The sequence below is a fragment of the Ptychodera flava genome, chromosome 8 (assembly GCF_041260155.1).
Source record: "Ptychodera flava strain L36383 chromosome 8, AS_Pfla_20210202, whole genome shotgun sequence".
Lineage (NCBI taxonomy): Eukaryota > Metazoa > Hemichordata > Enteropneusta > Ptychoderidae > Ptychodera > Ptychodera flava.
In genome coordinates, this window is record NC_091935.1 from 4,925,865 (window position 1) to 4,944,493 (window position 18,629).

Sequence of the window (18,629 nt, forward strand, 5' to 3'; positions counted from 1 at the left end):
TGAAAGAAGGCAATATGTGGCTGATATAGTGCTCCACCCAAAAAGGTAGAATCATAATACATGGGAGTCTATCAGACAAATTATTGACAATTTTCCCCCGCAAAACAAGCTATATCAGTGCATTTATATATGTTTGATAATATAGGTAAATGTACTGTGCTTGAATTGGAAAGTAAAACGTGCATGTGTGTACAAGGAATCGGATTTTGGAATTTCACCGAATGTTGATTCACCGTCCTTTACATGGCAGTCTATGAGGGAACTATGAATAATTTTTTTCAATACAAAATTAGGTAAAGCTGTGTATTTATGTATGCTTGATTATTGATATTAGACTAGGGTGGTTACAAGTGGATGTGTGGAAAAGAAATTGAATTTTAGATTTCACCGAAATATCGATTCACTATACATGTTGGTCTTTGAGGGAACTATGAATATATTTTCCAATACAAAACTAGGTAAATATGTATATTGATGTTCTCTTGATTATTGATATTGATGTACTTGATAATTGATATACACTTTTCCACCCGTCCCATATGTTTTCGTCTCTTGTCTTGCATCAGTTTTAACTGTTCAAGGTGTTTAATGTAGGATACCAAATGCATCTTCTTTGTTTGTGAAGCTTGTCGATAAAGAATGTATATTTTTTTAAAAAATCTGTGTATTTCGTCAATGATTTCCTATGAGGAAATATCACATGGACAGTCGAAGCGTTGACCATAAAATCAGGTTCTGTTAAAAGTGACCCTCCCCCAAAAGATAGGTTTATAACAAAAGACCCTCCCCCTTGGACAGTTTTCTAAAAAGTGACCCGCCCCACCCCCACCTGTAATTACTGAAAGCTCCCTTAGCACAAAACTACCCTTGTTGAAATAATTCATGATTAACGCAAAGAAATAACACGGAGACAGGGCTTGGCCGACATCCAGGGGAGATGGAACATCCAGGCTTCGTGGCGGCCTTTCCGTGAAGCGGTCGCAGATTTGAATGACCTCAAGGGAGGGCAACATGTACCAAGGATGCGTCTACTGCCACGGCGGGGACGCATGGCGTCGCGGAGGCCAGGAAGATGGCACGGACCCCTTGCGGGACCATGCATGCATCGGACAACGTGGTACCATGGTCCCTGCGGATCCGCAACAGCATGCAGCCCAATGGAGTTATATTGAAATTTAATTGTCCGAATGTCTAAATAGAAATATGACAAACTGTAACATGTGTCTGTGCAAATCAGCGGACATTATAGCAAAACCCATAATCATCAATAAAAGACTATACAAATACTGTAAATATCTTACAGTAAGTACTTATGCAAAGGAAAGACTTTACAGTCTTTGTAAGCTCATGAATTGAATTTGCTCGGAAGCAACAGTTGTCAGACATAGTCAAGGTTGGTAAAGCTTGAATGGTTACCTCTCCATGCGGGCTGGCTCTATATAGATCGACAAAGTTGTAGGCCTTTCTACTGTTGATGACCGTCCTTCCATTACATGAACCGCTTTCTCAAGCTTTAGAGTGTTAACATAATCATTATATGCAAATTTCAATTTTGTCAGGACATATTGCAATTTTGTCGTAATTTATCCCTACATCAATGATGATGATCATGCTACTAACCAGAAAATAAAATCAAAGGACCTACCTATCTACATATCTACCTATGACAGATGAATAAGTTGATTGTTAAACTAAAGGCTGAATATCAGAGACTTTGTATGATTCACTGGGATGTTAGGACAGTTTTAAGATCAAAAATCACTATATTTTGCGGTTGAGCCGCCAACAACTCTTCTAGAATTAATCAGGGGACCACAAAATAGCCGTCCCCATCAAATCGAAATTAATGAAGGTTTCTACATCATTATAATCGTTGTAAATTGTGAACTCATTTAATGCTGAGCATGTAAGATATAGTAAAAATGTATGATATTTCAAATTCGAGAGAACATAGCATAAGTGTGTTAGATCTGACTTGGAAATTTTAAACCGTATTCAAAGCGCTTGAAACCCATTGATAGAGAGATATTCGCTGGTAATTATTTCTCAGTTTTTTACTGTTTATTTCTGTTTCCCGCATTTCTGTATTCTATCCATAACCTTTGCTGCGTTTCAGCAAATGCTGCGAGTTCAGATTCAAAAACAGACTTAAATTTCAGAAAGTATTGGCAAATTTGGCTCGCTTTGCCGATAGACCAAGTAGGATACCGTGCCTCCATTTGCGTCGGTCGTTGGCAGAGTGTTGACGATTGACGATAGAGTCGATAACGATTACGACAGAGGCAGAAAGCACTTAACTTAAAGTACATGAAGCACTGGTACCTGTCCTTCAACTAAAACAGACTTAAAATATAGTATCTCGCACAACCGTTGATTGTACTGATAGATCGAAATACAGACACCATTGAAATGGTGCGTCATATTTGAATGTTAATTGACATCAAAGGTTTGTACGAAATGTTAAATAACGTAATAGAAACTCACCCTGACGATGTTTGATAGTGATTCGCTCCAACCAAATCAAAGCGCGCCGATTATCACCTCCCTTATATACTGTCATTTGCGAATGGACAATATGTTCAGAGATAAAATTAGTAGTAATCAATAAGACAATATTCCATTCCATGACTATCTAGATGTTGTCAGACTGTAGAATGATTTATAATCTCAAATGGTGACTTTGTACATAGCATACCAGCGTAGAGGAAACGTAAATAGGAACGAAACATCAAAGTACACATTGTTCTAATGCTGATTGTCTCTTCCTGGTACGCACTGGTCCGTATTTAACTTGATTGACATCAGAACTAAAGTATATCAGAACCCACGCAGACAACGAAGCAAATCGATCTGTACGGCGCATCAAAGATGTTGATGCGCACTCCGACAAGATCTGTTCTTTACTTCTTTCAGTGCTGATAGCACCGGTACATAGTGTTTCCCTATACAACCCAGATAGATTAATTTCTATCAAACCTAATACAATATACGTCTACCAGTACGAGGGAGATGTGAGTATTCAACATACTGGTGTGTTTCAATATAAGGCGAAGGTGAGTAGCCTTTTGGTTAACAACAATGTATATCTTTTATGCTACAATAAGTTGGCTTGTGAAATGTGAGCTGAGCCATCGTATGGTGTGGAGCACAGTACCTCGACGAAATTTTTTATAGCAATTATGCGAATACACTCCTTTGAGAGATCTGCCCTTGCAGAGTTTGTAAGAATAAAACATGGTTCAATATTTACATGGCTCTAATATGCAAACAAAACGGCTATACCTCGAAATATTTCCGAGAATACGATATTACCTTTTTGGAAAATATTCGTACATTCCGAAAATCAACAAATATATATTTTCATGTAAAGCAAGTGTACTTCATGCGCGGACCTGGGCTGACTCGAAAACGCATGCAGCTTTACAAAATGAAATAACTTTTTCATTGATAATCTTTTGAGTGCAACCAACTACAATATTTTCAATGCCTTCCCTGCAGAAATGAATATCTTGATTTGTATTGGACAGATTTCGTTGGACTTTAACTGAGTAAAGTCGCATTGCATTAGATACAAACCAGGGGATGTTTAAAAGAGTTGGTATACTCCCTTTCATCCAAATAATGTACGTGTGAAAGCAACGATGGTCACAGCACTGAAATCGACGTTTGTCCACATGAACTCTGAGTGTGGTTAACCTAAATCATCGTAGAAAATACACAATTTATATACAGTGTACCTGTGGAAGTGATTACACTTACGAGTATAATCCTTTATGAGGTCGAGGGATTACACAAAGTGTAATTTTTCTCAACGAAGAAAGTCGACAATGTCGTTTTCACGGCTGTTCTTACACCTTTAATTTATTTACAAGACTAATTGCTCGAGTCAAAGGACGTTTTCTTCAGCGCTGTACCGGGATATTTGAGCCTGTTAACGCTTTTTTCGTGCACATTGTATTAACTACTTAATGTCGTTCACGGCAGGGTGAAGGTTACAGGATCTTCTGAATATCAGAATATTTATATGTTACAACCATTTTCCTGACGTTGGGGTGTTAAGATAGAATGCACCAAGGGAATCGATATTCAGACACATTTTCCCAATACTTTTATAGTATACCACTTTTGGATGTCTCATTAGATTGAGAAAACTTTGCACCGTCTTAGTTTTTTGAAGTTCGAAGATTTTATTTTCCCCATAGAGATTTAACACAGAGATGGCGACCATTTCGAATTTCAAATATCGTTAAATGTCAAGTTGTTTGTTTTTCTAGCACCACAATTTGCACGGTCACCCCTTATTTTTGTTCTTGAGTTTGTAAGCTACAAGAATGGTTGAAAGTTTCAGTAAGGAAAGCTTGAGCAAAACGACGAAGTCCTTAACTTTCAAGGCGCATACTACCTTCAATACATACCATTATCAAAAATCAATTTGCACTAGTTGCGGGAAGAGAAGCAAGCTAATTTTCCGTATTACCCTGTAAGTATGTACAAAAAATGTCAGGTACTACTAGCTTTACGTGGAAGGTTGCATGCCTACGACAGATAAGAGATAGTGCTCATTTAATTTTAGGGTATCGCATACCACACTAATAGCGGTGCCCGCCAATTTATTCGAGCAAGTCTTTACCGTCGCCAATGTACGAGAACTGTCGACCATCTGACTTGGTAATGAATTAGATGCACTGCAAGGGGAATTTCTAAATATTGGACATCTTTCTCAAATTACACTTAGCTAACGAAAATAGTATTGAAATCGGAATTGGCGTATTTTTCATGATCTGTTTGTTCTTTTAAATATGGCAAAAGATAGAGAAAAGTCTACACACAGGACAAACATGGTGCTGGAGCTTAATGCTTAGTAATGTCTTCTCAGTATGATTTCATATATGTGCACCAATGTGATATACAATGTCAAGAAGTAAACGCCAGGGCATTTTTGCTGACTTAAAACTAATTGTTGAAGTGTATCACCGTTACTATAATGACATGTGACAATGCCTTGAGTCTGTTGCCGTCGTAGCCTTATCAAAGTGAAAGCGCCCCAACTTATGCAGCTCACTCAAACCACGTTCACTCCACAAAACCAACATACACATCGAATATTTTAAGAATAAGCCACGATTTCTGTGGACATGTTTGTTATAGGAGTCGAAAGAAACAGAAATGTGAGCATTGTTTTTCATAATGCATTTGTATTTCACGTCGTTGAAGATGACTTCCAATGGTACTGGTGGTTTAACGTCAACTACTTTGCCACGTGTTGCTTTCACATCCAGGGTAATGCGGGTGATAGGGCAGGAAGAAGGAAATTGTGAAAAAGGTACAGGAAAGAGGAAATGAATATAATCTTAATTTTCTTAATCTATGTTTGTTCGACCTTTTGGTTCTCACCCCTCTCCAGTGGCAATGGTTGTACGTGATGTCCTCTACGACAAATTTAGTTGAAAGAAGCAGGAAGAAGGAAACAGGAAAAGGAGAGGAAAAGAAGTTATCAAACCTTAATTATATTTGATTTCAAATTGGTCAATTATGGTTCCCCTCGCAAGAGTCTAAAGTGCATGTGGTGGTATGAAAATTGCTCCCCTCAGGCAGCAAAAATCCTCTCTGCCTCCGTATATGTGTGCGTCTTTGTCTCCCTCTGTCTCCGTGTCTCTGTAACAGTTGCTCTGTCAGAAGCACCAAGGTAATCTTGGCGACGATGTCAAAGCACATATACTATGACTAATCTCGCAAATCATTAAATTTCGTAGTAAACACTGCATTTCAGACGAGGGAAAAATCGTGTTTCATTTCCTTATTAAGAGGGCTTGTACGTGGCTTTAACTTTAATGACTTTTTTACCTTTTTGTTTTATGTATTAATTGGAAGATCTCTTTCTACTCCCCGAAGCAAATTGCACAATATTCAGCTCATCAACACTCAGTCTGCCTATTCGTTTCAACTGGACCGTTATTGTTTACGACTGAACCCGGATCAGACTCGCCTGTTAACAATAACAATATATGCGGTCCCACAGGTTGAGTTAATAAGCCATGTATCACAAAATGATTTTTTAGAGTAGAACAAGACACAGTAGTTGACATTCAAAGCAAACATAGTGAAAAATGCATCAAAAGTTACAGCTCTAGGCTTTTTAATATTCAATTAGGAATTCGAAATAAATTTTACGTCCGTCATGTTGAAGATTTAGAAGTTGTCTTACTAAAATAGTTTTACTAACATGTTGAATAGTTTACGTGTACATTTGTCTGTTCATCAAATTCATGCAGGCAAAATTTTAATGTACCCGTGTATTGCTTATAACCCGTCCGATCAATATTGATCGATACTTATAAATCTCAAAGTCACATTGCGATTTCGACAATCTTAACTGATCAAACTAGTCGCGTGGCTAGGTGCTTGATCGATTCACCATCACCAGCGACGACGATGGATACTTTGCCCCATGCACAGCATCCCCGTATAAGGTGTCATCAGGTGGACCACAACATTACACAAGTGTACATTTCGGATAGCAACTCTTAACATGGCCTCCGAGCACATCGCCAGATAACATACTTAAGGGGCGGGTGTCTCTCCACCTACACTGAAATTAATAGAATCTCGCACTCAAATGGACTGAGAGAGAACAAATCGATTCCATACTGGCCTTCTCACACTCCAAGCGTATCAGCGACGTGAGAAAAAATGCATCGGCATTTTTCTGGATTGCGGCACCTGTCTTCTTAGTTATTCTAATAAGCCTCTAAACCGTCAAAAAGGCACCGCTTCTACCACCATATGCGCTGTAACAGCTTTAATTTTGGTAACATAGCTATGTTATTGATTCGTGATGAAGATGTCACCTCATGTGATTATCAGGTGTTAGGAGGGGCAAAGTTCTTCGTGAGAGTTCAAAGATCTCCAGATCGGCTAACGGTACAGCAAGGCTTATTCAACACATATGAGGTATTACTGATTTCATAGATTTCTTGCGAAGGTATTTAAAGATTAAAAAATAACAACAAAAGCAGCGAATATAGATAGTAATATAAATGTACAAATTATTGATACCTTAAAGTTGCATTTTTATACAAAAGAACGGAAATTCAGGACAAACTCAAGCAATTAACGAAATTGAGAACAATACTCATTTTGAAACATATCTATATTTTTTTATCAAATGTTCCAGTTAAATATTGCAATTGGTTCGTTTATTTTCACCTCTGATTAAAACTGCGCTATTGAGTTTTGTTATGATCACATGCATAACAGAAACAGCACATATTACATCTGCTTTACACAAGAATTGCGTGACGAACCATATCATGCGTGTTAAGTAGTAGACCAACAATTAAATATTACGACAGCGGTGCAGGTGGTCAGCTGCGTGATGTTTTATATCACAATAAACGGTGTTATTTCAGTTGTCCCACTTTGACCCAAGTATGGGAAATATCCCGCGTATTTCATAAATCTGGCTGATGTCTCTGACTTTGCTTGTGTCTACAAGATAATGTGCATTTGCCTGTCACGATGGCCATATTTTGCTCTAACGTTGGCTCAATGATGGTTTGTACCAAATGCGAATGCTACAGTGAAGGACATTTCAGCTTAAATGCCCATTCTAGGGGATTGGGAGAAGGTGTGTCTTGATCTCAGCAGAAATATTTTGTTGTTATTATTTTATTTTAATGCTTTGGACTACGATATTGCTAATAAAGATTTCTACTTCAGCCTTTGGTGTCCTGGTCTTATCGTAGCATTGCTTTTGTAAAGGTTTCTTTTTCTCCTATACTTTGTCATGTATTTCTCCCTTGAAAATCTTACGCTAGGTTTTATCACTATGTTGCATCTATATCCGATGATTGCCTCATGCTCCAAAGCACAGTGTCCAAACCGAGAAGGTAACATTACTAAACTGTAGATTCTGTCACCAGATTATGACAAAGTCCTGTATTGTCACACTCTCAGCATACCATGGACGTGGAAACAAGTACTCTTTTTACGGTCTTTCTTCCACATAGGGTAAAAATTACGGATATACCGCCGTAAAGGAAACTGACCAAGCATAATTTTCAACCTACTTTTACTTGTTGATACAAGAGAGATGAGCGTTTCACCCATGTAATTATTGCAGTTTATTGTTGTCTTGACTCTTGATATGTGTTTCAGATATTTCTTCGCCTGATCGAAGAACTGGAAGAAGGTTTCCACTGCGTTGTGACAATTGACGACCTCAAAGAGCGTTTTACGGGAAACAGTCAGTACGGTGAGTGGAGTGGATTTTAATGATGGTATCATCAATTTATTTTCCTCCACATTGATACTACCGTACAACGAGATCATTTTTCGACAGGCATCTCTTTAAATTTTCTCCCATGGCATTCAAATCAGCGTTTACAATTTAAAGATTCGCACGTTTTTATTCTTTCCCTTTTCAGACCAATTGCCCCATGAGACGGATCTCATCAACACAGATGAATGGTAAGAAATTATCATTTTTAAAGAGAAAATAAGTGCATTTTGTTCAATAAATAAGTGCATTTTCTTATCATTCTGAAAGATCATGTTGAAGTATAAAGTATTAGCCTTGAATGGTACCCATTTCGTACAACATGCCATACCATATTGTTGAGAGATGAATTCAACTTGGACATTAGGAATTTCGGAATAGTGTTGGAATAGCAGAAAAAACTTTTTTATATACTGGACAAAGAAAAGAATGCAAAATAAGTTCTGTTGACTGAGCTTCAATTGCAGATATCGTCACCAGAAAATAAATTTACTCAACATTTCTGTTTTGAAGGACAGAAATCAAATTCGAATCTGAACATTTCTCCACCATCCAAATATTTTGGCCAAACGTATTGTCACGCGTCTTGTACACTTCAGGTTTTCAGTGTTAATATCCCACCATGGAGAAATTCTCAGAGTTTACTACAGTGATGATGAAGATCCTGAAGTTGTCAACATTAAAAAGTCACTGATTGGTCAGTTATCTGCAAGGCTCCATTCAAGTCCGAAGGTTACCGAAACCAATAAGAAGTGGATCTACCAAGTCGCAGAAAACACTCATGAAGGTAAGCTACCTTCTACAGACATTACCTCGTTATATTTACCATCACACATAACTGTCCCCTTTTGCAGCTGCGTTATATTGGAATACTTCCTGCACTGAGAAAAGGATACAAAGTGCATGGGCTTCACAAATAACTGATTTAGGACGATCCATCAAAGAGAGAGAGAGAGACAGAGAGACAGAGAGAGACAGAGACAGAGACAGAGAGACAGACAGAGAGAGAGAGAAGAGAGAGAGAGAGAGAGAGGAGAGATAGAGAGAGAGAGAGAGAGAGAGAGAGATACAGACAGACAGACAGACAGACAGACAGACAGACAGACAGGCAGGCAGACAGACAGACAGACAGAGACAGAGAGACAGAGAGACAGAGAGAGATACAGAGATGGAACTTTATCAAAGCCTGGACTTTCCTAAAAGACAGACTCTACCGAAAACGAGATAAAACAGCTTAGGCGCGACGTCAAAAGTTCAATGTAGGATAAAAAACTTAATTCCCTTAGTTTCCCCCAAACCCCCCCCCACCCCCTAGAAACTTAATTGACTTATATTGAACCTGTTGCCAGGCCTTTCTATGTAAAGCGAAGCTAAGGATCAGTCAATTTAGGGGCGAAATAAAGTAATGCATCGTTAAGGCCCCACTAGCTGTAACTCTTGAAATTTGTTGACGTCAAATTATCTACCTATTCTTTCCTCTCTGAAATCTACCCTCTGAAGAGATATGAGCTTTTACTGCATTAGGAAACCATTCCTTTCAGAAACATTTGACATGTAAATTAAAATTTTATTAACGGTCATTTTGATTTCCTGGCATTTTCAAAAATTGGTAATATTAAAAAGGAATCAGAACATACAATGTCATAGTTGAAAACATTCACCCCTATGCATTACATTGGACTACTCTGTGCAGTTTATATGAAGATTTAAATGCAGATATGCATAGTATCAAGGGTTTTAGCTTTTCTGCATGGGGCTGTGATTTAATGTTTGGGCGAACATTTAATCGCAGTGTAATCTTTATCTTGTTCAAAATTGCATATATAGCCCCAGCAGTGTGTACACAGACCTAAATGACTACATTGTCACAAACTTATTTAGTTTGAAAGTAAAATCATAAAATAATGCTAAAAGATACAGCTAGTGGGGCTTAAGATTTGGAACACACTTTGTGTTTCATCCAATGTAAATACAACATACTAACAACAAACTTGAAGTTTATCAATGAATGAACAAGAACAACAACAATAAAGTCCAGGTTTCTCCTTCCAGAGGCATAAAAACTATCTCGTCTGTCCTGGTAGTTGTAACAACTCAGTTCACACTGCTCCATTCAGGCGGACTACACATGCACCAGAAATGTAGCAAGATATAATTAAAAATAAATTCCGAGTGCAACCAGAAACAGTAGAGAAACTACCGTCTATGGTGCAACAGAAGCCAACAGCCTGCATTGTTTACACTAACTAGGCCAGGTGCCTCTGCACTGTGTTAAAACAACTCCTTCCGCTGGATTCAACACGAAAGTGTGCATTTCTGCTCTATTTTTTCAAAATATTCATTCCCCTGAAAATTTTTACCTTAAATCGATTTGTAGGATAGAAACTTTTTTAGGTCAAAACCCCCCCCACCCCCAAACTAAAGAATTAAGTTTTTTATCCTTCATTGAACTTTTGACGTTGCCCCTTAGAAGGAAAGTAGTGTCATATCCTCAGACTCACAACCTCACCCAAATTGTAGTGGCCATCCACCCTAAGTTTGTACGGTCCCCAGGTTAACAAACTTTCGGTACAGTGGCCATTCTTAGGTTTTTGTGGAGTCCCGAACTACATTTCTGTCGCACTCCTTCGGCCCTTTTGATGATCCACTCGATGTTTCACATTTATCTTTTAGTGTGATCGAAAGAAGCTTATGTTATGTACAAATAAAAGATAAAGACCGAAGGCATTTTCTCAGATTAATTTCCAGATAACCGAATCAACGTAATTGTCAGGCAGTATTAACCAAGGCACACTGATTGTTTCAACAGAGTAAACTGAGACCCGTATGCTGAACATATGGTGTCATTTCATGTCATCAGTGACACTTCAGTAACTCATAAATTTCAATTTACCAATGACTTTTTGTTGTCGATCTCCATTATATCGATATATTCGAAATGTTACAAACGCAAGTAGATAGCATCCAAATGCTGGGAATAAAGTAGGTCAACGATAGTACAAGAGGGTTTTTAATTGATTTTGACTACTGCATTTTAGATACCTTTCTTAATCGACTACAAAAAGTGAAAGATTTGGGAGTTTTTTAACCTGAAATTTAAGTTTTTCAGATCATATTTCTTATATATGTACTTAAACAAATCTTTTAGAATATTAGATTTTATAAAACGTAACTCTCAAAATTTTACTCAGGTTCAAATTTTTAAATATTATACTTCCCTTTTGAGGAGCTGTCTCGAGTATGGTTCTGTTGTCTGGAACCCTCGGCAAAAATCAGATAAGGAATTACTTAAAAATGTTCAACGTAAATTCATAAAATATTTGTATTTTAAAACTCATATTTCATATCATGCTAACGAATATGAAACTCACTGTACTATGTCTAACTTACCGACTTTGGAGCAATGTCGCTCTTATCTTGATGTGATGTTTTTACACAAGTGTGCAACTGGGTTTTATAATTTACCAGATGTTTTATCAGAGCTATGCTTTAATGCACCTGGCAAAATTTTGCGCACCTGTCCTACATTCAGACCACCTCGTACCCGTATCAATGTTTTTAAATTTTCTTCTCTCAACAGAATGATGTATTAGCAATGTTAATGAATTGGTTCGTAACAATCATAATATTGATATTTTAAAGAGTCGTTTAAGACTGACATTAGACATGTTATTTTTTGATGGACGTTCTCGTTGATTTGTTAGCTTTTTTGTTATTTTTTTTGTATCCTACACTCGATTTTAGTTTAGTTTTGTAAATATTTTTTTGTTACTTTTTATTTGGTATTGCCATGTTCACTTTCAGTTTCATTTTTCTTATTCTTTTGTAGTTTTTTAGGGAACCTGTAAATGGGACTTGATTCCGTAGGATTTCGAATAAATGAATGAATAAACAAACAAACAAACAAACAAACAAATAAATAAATAAATAAATAAATAAATAAATAAATAAATAAATAAATAAATAAATAAATAATGTGGCAGGCTTTTGTATCGTTCAGAAATAGTTTTATCATTATTATATTGGTGGTGTACTTTATCTAACCAGTCTTTTGTACAATATTTTGATCACAGGAAATTCCACCTTCAACTATGTAGCAATGCCACACGAGCGAGGTATTCAGTTTACTAAAGCGCTTACGAGTTGGAATGATTCAATGATGGACCGGGGTCATGTTAAGGTGAGGAAAGAATAGTGAAAGCGGTAAAAGACAAGTTTGAGGATTTGTAGATACGATTGAACTTTATCCCTGACCCTTAACCTGGAAACTCCGTAGACTCCTTGGGTCACAAGCAGTTTACAAGCGATTTGAGCGAAAAATTGTGTACTGCACTTCATTTTGTCTCACTGATTTCGCAATATCATGTTTTCTTGGTCCCTGATTTCTTATGAATGAGAGTGCGTCGCTTACTTTCATAGATCTATCAACGTTCACATCAGCAATGTGTCGCAGCCGGATTAGCTTCGATAAATTCGTGTTCCTATTTTGCGAATAATGTTATTCGACTAGTCTTCGTTCTGAACTCTAGGGCAAACCCCTTCACGGATTTCCGCACCCCTACTAAGATATTAATTTCTTGAGTCTACTAAATTTAAAATGTGATGACATCGTTCCTTATTTAATCCATGGAGAAAGTAGCATATTCAAAGTCCTGAAAATATTTTTGTGTCCCTTGTCTTCATTTTGCTCAGGCTGCCGGCATTCTTAGATAGGTATGTTTTGTTTTACGTTTTGCAGGCTATTGTATATGATCAAGATATTCAAATACCCCACACTATCGATACAAATGAACATCTGCTCACAAGTCTAAACATGGAACAGCTAAGGTAATAATAATTTTGTCATCATCATCAGCATAATAATAATAATAATCATCATCATCATCATCATCATCATAATCTACCTTTAATGATTTGCAGATTTTCGACTGCCATCGGGAAATGAAAATGCGAATGTTTTCGAAGTTCACTTGGCTGTAGCTAAGTGTATATGAATAATCAATTTATACGATACCTACCTTTATACTGCCCTATCAATCGCTGACTGATAGTCAGGTCGAGGCTCGTACGACACTCCTCGAAATGTTAACACAAATATGGCACAAATGACAACAGACGTTCACAAATTACGATGATTAATTCAATTTATGATTGTCATACTAGCATATAGCGATCTCTTGCCACGGTGGTTTCAAAATCCAGTATGGGTGCTGAAGCTATACGATCTGCACGGTACTCTATTTAATTGTAACTGTGTGACGGAGTGATAACATATCCCAGTATACTGGATGTATATAATTATTGTAACTGAGATGTTCCATAACAATTTTTCATGGATCATTTCTACATAGTGCATACATTTCTACTCTTGATTAACATTTGTATAATATGTACCTGGTTTACTTCTATTCTGTTGCACTTTTGTCTTCTTTTTTAAAATATTGATTCGGCCTGTATAAATCGACTCTACAGCAACATATACAGCGGAGAAACGAAACGTTCAGCGGAGCCGACTTCCCCGGATGAAGATGTTATTCCAGGCAAAGTTTATTTATTTATTTATTTATTTATTTATTTATTTATTTATTTATATATTCATTTATTTATGTATTTATGTATTTATGTATTTATGAGTTTATTTATTTTACTGATTAGCTATTTCTATCCTCGTATGTCTGTAAATTTGCCTAGTTTATTGACTGTTTCCTCTCAAGAGGTAATACTTATACTTGTTTTATATTACGTACAGGACTGCCACAAACTAATCTAACATCTTATGCAAGGTTTGAGTTAATAGAAACTAGGCCAGTATCCGACGAATTTAATCGCGACGAAATTCCAGATAATCTCGTTGAAGATGATCTTTTGTTAAAGAATGTAAGTACTGCACTTGTTTAGCCTTCACAATTCTAGAGAGTGACTTACCACATCAAAACTCTTCCGTTCTCATACACTCTTTCGCATTGTTTGATCATCCAATCAGGTGCCAGAACAATGGCCACATTTTCCGATCGAATATGTACTGGATGACATCAGAGGGAACCTGACCTGCATTCACTTGGATGAAAAATCAGGTACGATTTTATTTGTCTTCACGAGATTTTACATCTGAACAAGCCGATACATGGGCAGCTGTCAAGATTAGTTTGGAAATGCTCCAATTTGGCGAGTGATGAAGGGTAAGAAACCAAGACAGACGCTGGTACAGAGACGGACGCTAGACAGGCAGGCAGACAGTCAGATAGACGGACGGACGGACAGACATAGATAGATAGATAGATAGATAGATAGATAGACAGACAGACAGACAGATAGATAAAGTAAATAGGAAAAATATGTATGGCCGAATATTTAAAATGTAATGCGCATACAAAGCCTATCATTGGTGATCGAGGATAAACTTAAAATCTTAAATTGTGACAGTTTCGTTCTAATTTTCAAGATCCCTTGACAACATTCACTTGCTGGAGACACTTGAAGAATATGCTTAACCATCTCTCGGATGACAGTCTGTCGTATGTTTGCGATCTCTACATACCTGACGTGTGTGATGGAGAAGACCAAAGGAAGGATGCTCTAAGTATTATCACTCTGTTAGGGGCACTATCGTCTTACAAGTCTCAATTGATTCTGACTGAAAAGATATTGCTGTCCGGAAAACCTGATCCTCAGTTAGTTGGGCATACACTGCTTAGCATTCGTCGGCTGAAACAAAGACCGCCGGAACTTTTACTTGAAACACTGGGTGACATGGCTTGGAATAGCAAGCTGTGTGTGCAAGGTATGTCGAGGTAACAAGCGATGGTTGACTGGGTTGGTAGGCAGGTTGTTAGTATTATTGCAACAAATAAAATTGCTGCAGATATCTAGCTCTGTAAATGATGGGAAGGGAGTGCTATTTGCCATTCATTTGTGTGTAGTAGACTATTGAGAATCACTTTAACGAAATTGCTAAATCCCGGGGAGAGAAATTTCCGTTGCCAATTTGTAACACGCAACACGCTCATTCTATCGCAATTCGCCAAAACAAGTCAAGCAACGAGAAAAAAAATTTGATAAAATATCTGCTAACGAACGGCCTCTCTGTAATGAACGGGCGCTTTAGCCCTAACCACAGGATGATGTGCATTTGTCGCGCTCGTAGTTAGGGGAATTACGAGTTGAGGTACCAGTCTGGATCGTAATGTTTTCAGTAACTGAAGCTGACACACCATGATGTAGATTGTAGCACAACCATGTCAGATCTTTAGCGTAACACGCCCGGTCTACAATCCTTATCCGTAATGTCTCTAGTGTAAATTCGCTACCAAGTTACATACGTCTCTTCTAAACCTACGTAATTACTATGGTTATCATGTGACAATTTTCCCGCCATTCTTTGATATTGTTTCTGAGATAAGATCTTAGATAAGATCACACCATGGAGTATCCCGTTTTCGATTGTTCTCATTCAACGTCTACAAATAATTATTTAAAAGTATCACACTATCTCCTATCTCCTTCTCGTACGATCTTGAACCAACCTTTCATGCCTTGGCCACGTGAGGGACGCTTCGAGATGATATCTCTACAAGGGAGGGCGTTACACATTCATCGAATATGGTGATTAAAAGTGTATGATAAATGTGATACGTGACCGAGAGTACAATTAAAAAAGCACCCGGCCGATCACTCTCCCTTTCGTACTTTGGTCCCTGTAGACACTGCATGCAAGGATGAAGATTCAGGGAAGATTAGAGCAATTTTGACCTTGGGTTCGATCGCAAAGTCTCTGAGAAATCTGAAGGATCCAAGATCAACAGAAGTGGTGACGTCAATAGAAACACGGCTGAGATTGCAAGGTAAATAACCGTTTCGTTGCGTTGGATTTGAGTTGGTTACATGATAAAGATTGAGAAACATTATATTTTGTTATGACCAAATCAAAATTAAAGATATATGTATTTTGTAATACGGGTATCTTGAAGTGACGTTCGCATTTGGCCTCCGGCAGAGAAGCATTTAAGTGAAACACCGTGACCGTAGGAGTGGATAAATTAGTTCTTTCCTACTTTTTGGCAATATCTGATATTCGTACACGGCGCAACGCGTTTCTCGTCGATCTGCTGTTTTACCATTTTATTGACCTTTAAAATAATTGATCGACACTCACGAACTGAGTGCCATTTCCGATACTCTTTATATGACCACGATGTCAATCGATGCAGTGTACGACCAGCAAAGGGAAATGAATGAACGAAATCCGTTGACGATGAAGAAGTACATTAGGCCAAAGTAATTAAATTCTTTGTTTTGCGTCCCAACCCGCTTAGGTTTTTAAGGTTTTCATAGAAAAAACACACAGTATATTTGAATAGGAAATTTTAGGACATGGCCGCTTAGCTTTTCTGAACTAAAATTTTGTTACAATTTTTTATTTGCTGCAATCAAATTACATTGTGTTAATTTTCTTTTGTGTGTTTTTCAGCCGCTTAACGCGTACCTTTTCCATCTAGTGGACGCAAAACAAAGAATTTACTTACTTTGGCCTTATAAACATAATACATATGCATTTCAAAATACCACTGACAGAAGTCCATGCCTTTCAGGAGTAGAACCTGAAGGAATGTAAATAACAGATTTGTTCTCCCACTGCACCGCAACAACTGAGCCAGAAGTATTTTTCTTTGGTACTCTCCTGTAACTGCAGCTTTATTTTCAGTACCAGATCTGTAAATTTTGGAAAAAGAATAATTTCTATCAATTCAGACTTCAACGGTGGTCAATAATTAAATGCACAAATTAAAGAAACCACGGTGACGTACCGAGTTCGTACTGAAAGAGAAATTTTAAACCCATGCCGAAGTAACAACTTTTGAAGCCTTTTCACTGGCTTGCCCTTTCGTCCGTGGTTGGAGACGACGTCGTCTGCCGTGCGTTTGTGAACAACGGAACGTCAAATTTTAATGGTTTACTTTTTAGTTTGCTAATACCATCCGAGTTGTTCAGTTGTCCTGATATGTAGCGTTATCAATTGAACTGATAATTCGACGGTTACAAGGTCGAAATCGAGGACCGTTACGCTTTACATGTAATTCGGATACATGTAGGCCAAGGCCTATTTGGGCCTATAGGTCCCAAAAGCTAAAAGTAGAACCACACATTAGCCTTATTCGGTCGACTGATAGTGTACCCAACGTGCAAGTCAAGCAGGCTTAACCATGCACAATGTTCTTTACCTTCGGAACTTTGTACATTGTAGTCTGGAAGTGCGCGCTCGGTTGACATCGCTCAATCAATATTTAGTGACCGAAAAATAAAGAAGGAAAGAAAGAAAGAATGGAAGAAAAATAGCAAGACTTCTGATAGCTCTGCATGGCAGGGCTGTGTGTTACCGGCGTGCTCCCACCACAGGCCGTATAACGCCGGTAACACACAGCCCTGCCACGCAGAGCTAGCCTTTTGACTGATCAGGCTGCCGTATAGCGACGGCCAGTACCTCATTGGTGTCATACACCCCTTGCGCGGTACCACTAAACTGCATGACAGACCGAATGGCAACAAACCGAATGACAGAAGAATGACAGCCTGTACTGTGCGAATAAGGCATGCCTTGTACTTTGACCTTTGAGATATTCAGCAATAGGCTTGCTGTGAATGTAACCGTTTTGCAGCCTTATAAGGTGTACCATACAACGTACTTTACTGTAATTTTTACATCATTTGAACAGTAAGCTTAAAGGACAGTTGTTCAATTTCAGTCCGATAGCGCAGCATGGGTGTGAACCCCTTCTGTGATCGGTTTGCTCATGCAACCATACAGTCCGTACTGTCAGAGATGACCGGAACGGCAAGTATGTGACGGAGTTGTGATGTCAGTGTGCGAAATTAAGAGAAAATAGCTTCAGGTCATAAGGACCTGCACTAAGCCAAAACTTCAGGTCCTTACAGAAAACTGCCGGTCCTCAATAAATGCAGTTGTTAACGACCTGTATTACCATTAAAGTCAACACTCTCTCCACCAATACTATGCCTTTGAATGTTGTAATCTTTAATTTTTCATGTCCTTTTATCTCTAGAGTCAGCAAGTATTCACTCCAAAAGACTATTGTTTACATAGCTTGCAGAATACTGTAAGTGAATGATCATGAATCATTCATCTACATGATCTGGAATCTGAAAAAGATCACAGCCCTCATCTTCCCCACTGTCATGCGCATGCATTTATCAATGTTTTCCACCATGGGGGACTATTGGACTAACAGGAGAATTTGGCAACTTTTTCTAGCCATGTCAAATCCCCCACTCTCGGACAATAAAATAATGTCAAACACCCAGGGGTCGGGGAATACAGGCTCCTGCACTGGCTACA

The 18,629-nt window shown here is 38.0% G+C and overlaps 1 protein-coding gene across 1 annotated transcript; it reads left to right on the top strand.

Moving 5' to 3' along the window:
* Nucleotides 1–1,011: 1,011 nt before the first annotated feature.
* LOC139139481 (uncharacterized) lies at nucleotides 1,012–17,569 on the top strand. Its single transcript, XM_070708394.1, has 12 exons — nucleotides 1,012–1,117; nucleotides 2,806–3,053; nucleotides 8,158–8,254; nucleotides 8,427–8,469; nucleotides 8,878–9,065; nucleotides 12,352–12,458; nucleotides 13,017–13,105; nucleotides 13,751–13,818; nucleotides 14,028–14,155; nucleotides 14,262–14,352; nucleotides 14,721–15,059; nucleotides 15,979–17,569. Exons 1-12 carry the CDS (start codon nucleotides 1,012–1,014, stop codon nucleotides 16,125–16,127), a joined length of 1,653 nt encoding a protein of 550 aa, XP_070564495.1. The 3' UTR covers nucleotides 16,128–17,569.
* The last annotated feature ends 1,060 nt before the right edge of the window (nucleotides 17,570–18,629 follow it).

Excerpts from the sequence above, each read along its gene's own strand:
- LOC139139481 (XM_070708394.1), top strand. The coding sequence starts at position 1,012 with ATGTACCAAGGATGCGTCTACTGCCACGGCGGGGACGCATGGCGTCGC. Across the intron at positions 3,054-8,157 it reads TGTTTCAATATAAGGCGAAG|ATATTTCTTCGCCTGATCGA; the intron begins GTGAGTAGCCTT and ends TATGTGTTTCAG. Across the intron at positions 14,353-14,720 it reads TCACTTGGATGAAAAATCAG|ATCCCTTGACAACATTCACT; the intron begins GTACGATTTTAT and ends CTAATTTTCAAG.